Source organism: Plasmodium berghei (genome assembly GCF_900002375.2).
Source record: "Plasmodium berghei ANKA genome assembly, chromosome: 2".
Lineage (NCBI taxonomy): Eukaryota > Apicomplexa > Aconoidasida > Haemosporida > Plasmodiidae > Plasmodium > Plasmodium berghei.
Window position 1 is genome coordinate 424,259 of NC_036160.2, and position 10,303 is coordinate 434,561.

The 10,303-nt window shown below is 20.6% G+C and overlaps 2 protein-coding genes across 2 annotated transcripts; one reads left to right on the plus strand and one right to left on the minus strand.

Annotated features, from left to right (window-relative positions):
• Window positions 1–570: 570 nt before the first annotated feature.
• PBANKA_0211800 (conserved Plasmodium protein, unknown function) lies at window positions 571–3,036 on the minus strand (the record flags this gene model as incomplete). The annotated part of the gene is made up of 1 exon (XM_034565352.1): window positions 571–3,036. The coding sequence occupies one exon, from the start codon at window positions 3,034–3,036 to the stop codon at window positions 571–573; it is 2,466 nt and encodes an 821-aa protein (XP_034419844.1).
• A 1,856-nt stretch (window positions 3,037–4,892) lies between these two features.
• PBANKA_0211900 (cation transporting ATPase, putative) lies at window positions 4,893–9,845 on the plus strand (the record flags this gene model as incomplete). Its single annotated transcript, XM_034565363.1, has 1 exon — window positions 4,893–9,845. One exon carries the CDS (start codon window positions 4,893–4,895, stop codon window positions 9,843–9,845), a length of 4,953 nt encoding a protein of 1,650 aa, XP_034419845.1.
• Window positions 9,846–10,303: the final 458 nt, after the last annotated feature.

A 10,303-nucleotide genomic window follows, 5' to 3' on the forward strand; every position in this document is an offset into this window, starting at 1 on the left:
CATAAAATAAAATATGAGGAAAAGCAAGAGGAAAAATGTATAATAATACGTATATTTTCCTATTTGAGTATACAAAAATTATATCTTTTATAATTTGTTTATCAAAAAAATGGAGGCTTCGATAAAACAAAAAAAAAATAATTAAAAAAAAATTAAAATAAATGAAAAATGGATAAATCGGCTATAAAAATTGTATATATATATATTTGATTTTGGAATTTAAAAAAGTTAACAATTTGAATATATGTAACTTTTAATTAAATTGGTATTTGTAAATGGGTCTATTTATATGCCCGTAATGTATGTAGACATATTGGCTGCCCATAATTAATTTTTTTGTGTTTTTTTGTTTTTGCTTGTTTTTTTTCCATATAAGTGCATGTGGAAAATATTGTTTTTAAAATAAACACAAATGGATGTGTGGAAGTTAATATAAACGGTTAACTCAATTTATTGAATGAGTTTGTGAATGTATAATTTATAAATAAAATAAATATATACATATATGCACATATTTTTAAAATCGTATTTGTCGGGTAATAGAGTTGAGCATTTAAAATATGTAGGTTATTATTTTAGCTTAATATTATTGAGAATATTTATTATGTTTTTATTTCGTTTAAATACATTTTTGCAATATTTTTCAGAACTATCTTCTTTCATATTAAACAAATCATATTGTTTAAAATTAATAATATTATCCCATAATACATCTTTATCAATAGGGTTATTTAATTGGTTTATAAAAATAGTACATATAATATTTTTTAATTTATAGCTATCTATAAATATTTTTTTTATTTTAAAAATTCTAAAAAGAAAAAGGAAAGACTCTGAATAACAACTTAATTCGAAAAGTACTAAGCTAAGTAAAAAATTTGCTAAAATATTATTATTATTTAGATTAATACTCAATTTAATACACTCAAAGAAATCGTATATCCATTTTGTTTTATATAAATTGGAGTTTAAAAATTTGATTTTGGAAATGATGGATTGTTCAACGTTAGGGGGTGTTGAGAGGTTTGCCACGTTATTTTGGTTGTTATTGTCACCATCAATATGTTCGTTATTTATATTTTTTTTTTTGTGGATGTGTGGAATATTGGAGTTATCATTATACTTATTAGAAATGTCAATATGATGATCATGTATATATTCTTTTAAAATGTTCGTTTTGTTTCCAAGGTGTTTGTTAGTTTCAGTTGTAAATTTATTTTTTCGATATTCATAAATACAAGTAAAATTCGTTTGATTATAATCTAAAGAAAAATAATTTTTTAAAAATTTATAATATTCACTATTATTTTTATATATTTCAAATGCTTCGATAAAAGTGGTATTAGACCAAAATAAATTTTGTTTTTGAGTTATAGTATATCCAATATCTATTTTAAATAAATTATTTCTAAAATTAAAATGTATTAATGATGGTATATGTGATAAATTTAATAAAAAATATTTTTCTTTATATATTATATTTTCAGCATTTAAAAATTGTTTGCTGGAAAAAAGTAGAAAATTAAAAATGCTTAATAAAAATTTAGTACACCCTTTTGAATTATTACTAATTACATTTTGATTTTTCAAAATATCAAAAGGTACTTCTTTAACTATAAATCCGATTTTATCACTATGCATATAATTATTATAATTAAATGTAATAAAGAAATCAAAATCATATTTATATAATATATGATTAAAATTTGACTCTATATATTTTTGATCATTATAAATATGTGCACATATACTCATACCTAGAAAGTGTTTAAAATTTTGATCTAAATTTAAACCTTTAATATCTAAATTATTTACAAACTCAAAGTTATTAATAAAATTAAAAGGAAGGCATGCAACAATTTCTCTTTTTTCATTTTTAAATTCTGATTCCATTAAATGCTCTATTTGAGAATTATCAATAAATAGATTATTATTATTTATTTCGTCAAATTTATATGTATCATTATTGCTATCTTTTTTTTTTCGATAATTTTTTACATAATTCTGAGATATATTACTTGTGTATTTATCGTCTATATTATTTTCATTTTGAATTGAAAAAATTTTAATGAAAAAGCATTTACACGTTACATCATATTTATATATCCATCCTTTTACAATTGAATAGGGCTTTATATTTTTTAAAAATAATTGTTTTCCTAAACTTCCAAATGTTATAATTCTTTTATATTTTGGTGTATTTTTATTATTGTTTTGTTTTATATAATTATCAATCATAAAAACAGTGTGTATTTTTTTTTTAAATATATTTACATTAACACATCCATAGTTTATATAAAAGCATGTTTTAATAAACGGTATATAAGAAATATCACAAAAACCTATATCTATATTATTTTTTATTTTGTGCTGAATAAAATAAAGTATTTCATTTTTTTCTTCAGAATATTTTTCAATATTATTTTTAATATTATGAATATCTTTAGAATATATAGTTTCTGTATCGTTATTTTTTTTTATTTTCTTTATTTTACATGTATTTTTATGTTCTATTTTGTTTTTTATTTCTACTTCCATATTTCTTTTTTTTAACCGTTCTTGTATGGCTTCTGTATTTTTTCCTTTTTGATTTTCAATTGTGTACAAATTTTTTTGTATATTTTTAGAACTTTGGCTAATCGATTTGTTTGATTTTCGCTGTATATAATTTTCCATATTTTTTTGAAAAGGATCCGAATTCATATAATTTTGGTTAATATAATCATAATAATTATTTGTATTATATTTGTAACTTTTTAAAAAGGTGTTACATAAAGAAGATATCGTATCATTTTTTTCTAATATATAAAAAGATTTATCCATTTCTTCTACTAATAAGTTAGTATATTTTTTTATTTCTTTATCTCCATATTCATCTTTATCATTTGTCTTATATATATCAAAATATTTTTTTATTAATTCATCATTTTTTTTTTCATTATAAAAAAAATCATTATTATATCTTTTAAAAAATGGGTATTTATTTTTTAATTCTTCTATCAGCTTTTCATATGCTACCTTTTCCAAATTACTCATTTTTTATTAACGTTTTTAATTGCTCATATTATAAAAAATAACAACATACCATTTGATTGTGTATTGATAATACATAGAAATATAGATGGGTGTAAAGTCGATATATTTTCGTGAAAAATAAACAAATGTTTTAAGAATAGATAAATGATAATATATAATATAGATATATGTGTAGAGGAAAACAAAACAATATTTTAAATATGCAAACGGATATTTATTTGTAAATTATTTAGTGGGAAAATATACATATGTATATAATTGTTACAAAAACAAATATATAAAATTGTAAAAGTTTTCGAAATACAATTATTTAATAAGAAAAAAATAATACAAATATATATTTCATTATTTTTTCTTTTAAATATATTAACTGTAAAATTATTAATTAGTTATTTATTCAAATAATTAATTACTATATTTGTTCAGTATTAATTGAAATGGAGTAAAAGAAATAGAAATACGATACAATAAACATATGTACGAATTAAATATCATTTACAAATAACATCCTTTCCAAATGTTGGAACTTAAAATAAGAAACATATTTTTATTAAAAAAATATCATTGTTATATTCTCTTTACTTTGGTAATATATAAATATATATATATGCACATGTATATGCATAATTATTTATATATTATTTTTATTAAGGTATAGTTGTCTTGGTGTATATTTTGTTTTACTTTTGGAATTTTGAAGGTATTTCCCTAGCTATTTATTTTAATTTCATTTGCTTCTTATTATTTTTTGAATAAGCATTTAAAATTAATATGATAATTTAAAAAGGTAAGCACAAATAAGGGAAATGGGAAATGAGGAATAATAAAACCAAAACAATGGTATAATTATATATATATGCATATACATGTATTTATGTACGTAGCAGCAGTACAATTCTTTGAAAAGGAAAAAACTTAATAAAAAATAAGCACTATATAGATTTCCAAAATATATGTGTATTTTTATGTACCAACTTAAAGAAAATGAGGAAATATGATTTTTCATAAATTTACTAAATTAATAAAATATAATAAATTGGTAAATGAAAGTGAAAATAATAAAAAAAGAAATGTTAGAAAAATTGTCGTGTTATTGAATTTAATATGTGCGTGAATATATTTAGCATTATTTTTTTTCAGTAATTGGCAACATATATAATATATAATATATATTATTACCAAATGCTTTCGTAAAATAAAAAGAATATATTATATGAAAAAGAAATACGAACAAATCAGAAAAACAAAAGTATAAATTAAAATGAAAAATTCGAAGAAACAGAAAAGAAAAACTCAATAATAGAGGCTAGCTATATATATATTTTTTTTTTTTTATTAAAAGTACAATTTTTATACAAAACATTTGAATAAAAACGGTATTTATATACATATGGACTTATGGATATATTTATGTTTATAAGATAAAGTTAGATAGAATTATAAAAATCATGACAGAGGATATAGAATATTATAAATTTAATTACTTATATGAATAAATTTTGTATGCAAAATATAGCAAAAACTATTATGAATTCAGCAAATAATACCATAGTTTAGTATAATATTTAGTAAAAAAAAATATATAATATATAATATATATGTATTTGTGAGAATTTTTGTTTATATTTTTCAACTTAAAAAAATATAAAAAATTAATCGAAAATAATACGGATATACAACCCATGATAACTATATTCCTTAATTAAAAAAAAGAAGATATACAAAGATATATACAAATGTGATGTGTATAAAACATGTATATTTGTATTGATGTGTAAATAAAAAATCCATTATAGTGGATACATATAAACTATATAAATGCTTGTGTATTTCTATTTCACATTTAATAAAGCAACATGGAAAGAAAATATAATATATTAGCTTACAAAAAAAGAAAAACATATTTTAGGTTGGATGTTTTATTGTTTATATTTTATGCATATTTTTTGCACTTAATTTTTAAAAATAAAAAATTTGAAGCTCAACCAGAAGATTATGAATATTTCGAGAAATTAAAAACAGAACTTGACAATAATGATATATTTCATTCTAATAATAACTCCTTTTCTACTAGTAAGTGGTTATATGGTAAAAATAACGAAAATGATGGAAATAAATTAAATAAATTGAAAATAAAAAAAGGAAAAACGAATAATAAAGGAAATAGTGATAATACATTTAAACCGATAATAATAGGAAAGTATAATTTAATATACATTTTTTATAGTATCGAGTTTGTATGCTTATTAATATTTATTGCATTTCATTTATTAACATTTCTATTATCCCAATGGAACCTAAGTATAAACTTATTTATTGCATATATCAGATTAAGTAACAAAGAGCGCGATAAATATATATATAACTTGCAAAAATTTTGCACACATATATATATTAAGCCTATAAAATCAGAAAGATTTCAAAAAATAAATAAACAAAAAGGATTGTCAAAATGTGTTAAAAATTGTTTGCCTAATAAAAATGATACAAAACAAAAAGAGCGATTTAATACAGATTATAATTTGTATAAACCTAAATCTATTTTAGTAGAATTAAAAAAGGAAAATAATGACATATATTTTTTTTATAAACACAAAAAATATATATTCAATTATGAAACATTGAATTTTGAATCTGTAAAGCATTTCGACATTTTTAATTTACCATTTTATTTAAATTGGAAAGGATTAATTGAATGTGAACATAAGATTCCTTGTCAGGAAAATCTTGTAAAAAAAATACATAAAGAATCGGAATTACTTTATATTGATAGTAATGCAGAATCGAGTTATATAAATGGATGGAAAAATTTAATTAACAACATAAAAGAATTATATGAGGGTATATGTTTTAAGAAAAATACGAGAAATAAATGCAATAGTATTGGGAATAATGGGGAATTGAATGAACATGTAAATTACCAATTAAAAGATGGATATGAAATTTCTGGAAAAATCAATAAAAAAATAGGAATAACTAATATTAGTAATATAAATAATAATTTTGATAGTTATCATTGTAAAAAAAACTATTTTGAAATACCATATGATTTATATGTACACAATAATTTAAGTAAATATGGAGAGAATATATATGATATACCATCACCTTGTTTTAAAAAATTATTATATGAAGCAATGTTATCGCCATTTTTCATTTTTCAATTTTTTAGCATTATATTATGGATGCTTGATAGTTATTGGTATTTTGGTATATTTTCGATATTTATTTTAATAGTTTTAGAATCCCAATTAATTAATAAAAGGATAAGAGAATTTAATCTTATAAATAGTATGAAAATGTCTCCTCAAAATGTTTATGTATATAGAAATTTGCAATGGAAAATAATAAAATCGAATTATTTACTTCCTGGTGATATATATATATTAACAAATGATATAAATGGTAATGATAATATATGTACATGTGAAACGTTACTATTAGAAGGTATGTGCATAACTGATGAATCTATACTCACAGGGGAATCTATCCCATTGATAAAAGCATCTATTGATAAATGTGTGGATATGCATAATAATGATAATTGTAATGACAATAAAAACATAGATGAAATATATTATTCTTCATATTTTGAAAAAATAGATATAAAAAATAAACACAAAAAACATGTAGTATATGCTGGCTCAAATATATTATTAACAAAAAATGAAAATACAGAATTTAATAATTCAAAATTACCAATTACAGGATGTGTAGGTATTGTATTAAAAAATGGATTTTCAACATATCAAGGAAAATTAGTTAGAACCATAATAAATACATCTGAAAAAATAAATTCATCGAGTACTGACTCTATAATATTTTTATTTATTTTATTATTTTTTTCTATAACATCATGTGTATACGTAGTTTATACATTATTAAAAACAACAAATGAAAGAAATTTGTATAAAATTCTTTTATCTGCTTCACATATTATTACAGCAGTTATACCCCCAGAATTTCCAATTACATTATCTTTAGGGGTAACTATATCTATTGTTTATTTATACAATTTAAAAATATATTGCACAGAACCATTTAGATTACCATTTTCTGGAAAATCAAATATATGCGCATTTGATAAAACTGGAACATTAACAGAAGACAACATGATAGTTTTAGGTTTATTTGGTTTAGATAATAAAATTAATCATATATATGAATCAAATCAATCTATTATTAATAAACAAAGAATTCCATTTCTTTCTTTGGCAGTTATTAGTGGATGTCATTCTTTATGCACTGTTAATAATAAATTGTTAGGAGACCCGCTCGAAAAAAATAGTTTTTTAAAATTGAATTGTAATATGAAAAATTTAGATAATATATATGTCAGAAGTAGTAGTTATGTATCCAAAAGTGGAAATGATATTACTTCTGATGGGGGAAATAAATTTTCTGAATTTTTTATTTCTAGTAAATCTTTAACTAATTTAAATAAAAATATATCAAATTCTGGTAAAGAAAATAGACAAGTGAAAAATAATATGGTTGAAAATTTTTTTATATATAAACGATTTTTTTTCTCATCTGATCTTCAAAGAATGACGTGTATTTTACAACATACTGGATATGAAGGTGACTGGTATGGTGAATTATATGAATCTGATAATGATACAAATGCTGAAGAATTTTGTAATGATATAGAAAATAATATTATTAATAAAAGCCTTTCAAATTTAAATAAATTAAAAAAAAAAAAAAAACGAAATATGACTAGTAATTCTATTACGGGGTCTACTATTAATAGAAGTAATCATAAAAATGATATGATAAAACAATATATAGTTGTTAGTAAAGGATCCCCTGAAATAATGAAAAATTTTTTAAAAGAAATCCCAGAAAATTATGATAAAATATTGAATAGTTTATCTATAAAAGGTTATCGTGTTATTTGTTTAGCTGCTAATATATTAGATAATAAAATAATTAACAAAAATTTAAAAAGAGAAAAAATAGAAAAAAATTTATATTTTTGTGGATTTTTAGCATTTTTATGTCCAATAAAAATATCGACACCTATTTACATTTCAGATATAAAAAATGCTGGAATTAAAAATATTATGATAACAGGGGATAATGCTTTAACTGCTTGCCAAGTTGCTCAAGATGTGAATATGATACCTTCTGTAAAAGATAAAGATATTTTAATTTTGAAACTAAAGGAATCTTATAATAAAGGAAATAATTTATATTTAAAAAAATGTGAAACATCACTAAGTGTAGGTGATGATAAACAATTTTTTATCGACGAAATTAAAAAAAATACAATTTCAAATGAAGATAAAATTGATATATTAAAAAAGGAAACTATATCTGTTTTAAAAAATATTTACAAAGAAGATTTGAATAAAAAAAAAATAGTTGAACACTTAATTAATATTATAGAAAATGAAAAAAATATAAATAATATGTTATTTTTTAGCAATAGAGAAAATAAAAAAATAATACCATTTTTCATAGGAAATGAAGAATATATAAAATTATGTTCTGAATTATTTACCTTATGTATAACAGGAAATATAATTGAATATTTTCTTAGAAAATATAAAAATAATATAAATTTGATTGATATGTTAATAAATAAAGTTCATATATTTTGTAGAGTATCTCCAAAAAATAAAGAAATAATTATTAAAACATTAAATAAGTTAGGAAATATAACAATTATGTGTGGAGATGGTACTAATGATATGGCTGCATTGAAAGCAGCACATGTAGGCATATCGCTATTAAGTATAAAAATATGCTATAAAAATAAAGATTTGAAAACTAAAATTGATGGAAATAGTAATTATATGCACGGGAAATCAATAATAGAACATCGAGATGAATATTATGAAAATAATGTTCCTAATATTAACAATTGTATTAACGATTATAACAATGTGCGTGCAAAGTATGGTAATATTCGACCATACAATCTTGATAATAATATGAATGCAAAATATTATGAACAAATAAAATTATATAATGAAAGAAAAAAACAATTAGAAAATATGATGAAAACTATGGATGATTCATTACCACTAATTAAATTAGGAGAAGCAAGTATAGCATCTCCATTTACATACAAAGGAAATGATATAAAATGTGTTAAGGAAATAATATCTTGTGGTAGATGTGCCTTATCAAAAGTTATTATGATGTACAAACTTATGATTATAAATTCATTAATAACAGCTTTCTCTGTATCTATATTAACATTAGATGGGGTCAAATTGAGCGATGCGCAAACTACTGTTATATCTTTGCTATATACAACCTTTATAGTTTTAATATCTAAAACAACACCATTGGAAAGCATATCTAGTTATGCTCCCCCAAATTCCCTTTTTAATATTACTGTTGTTTTATCTTTATTATGCCAAGTTATAGTTCATTTTTCTATTTTAATTTATGGATGGATTGTAGCTAGCTCATTTAGAGACCCATATTATGTACCAGATTTAAAAGGAGATTTTTCTCCTAATATAGTTAATACTTGTATTTATTATTTAATTTATTGTATAAACTTATCAATTTTTTTATGCAATTATGAAGGATTACCTTTTATGTTACCATTACACAAAAATAAAGAGCTTGTTTATATATTTATAGGGAATTTTTTTTTCTTGTTTTTAAATATAATGAATATAGTTCCATATATTAATTATTTTTTTTCGCTTGTTCCATTCCCTACTTATCGCTTGAAATTTTTATTTTTGTCTTTGATGATTTTAGATATTTTAGCGCCTTATATGTTTTGTAATTTTATTAGATATATCAGATTGTATATATTTCAAAAATATAAAATTAATCTGTAAATGTAGTTTTTTTTTTTTTTGCACAATTATGCGCTCATTTATTTATATATGCATATTTTTGCTTATACAGTGAAAAAAATAAAAATTTTCTTAACAATTTGAGAAAAAAAATTATTTTGAATAATAATTATTCGAATTTTGTATCCTCGGTACATATACAAACTTATGAATATCATGATATGCATTTGATGAGGTATCGGAATTACAACCTATGTATGTGTAATGCATATTATATATATATATATATATTTTTTATATTAAATTAAAAAATATCACACTTAATTATAAAAGCTAATATTGTAAAATAAAAATATACGGATAAAACATTAATTGAGTTTTTTATGAGTATTATATTTGGATATATATCCCTTATATGTATATTACAGATTGATGCGAGCTGTTGTCTTTAGAAAAGAGACAAATTAAATATATTAAAAAAAAGGAGGCTGCAATCTTTT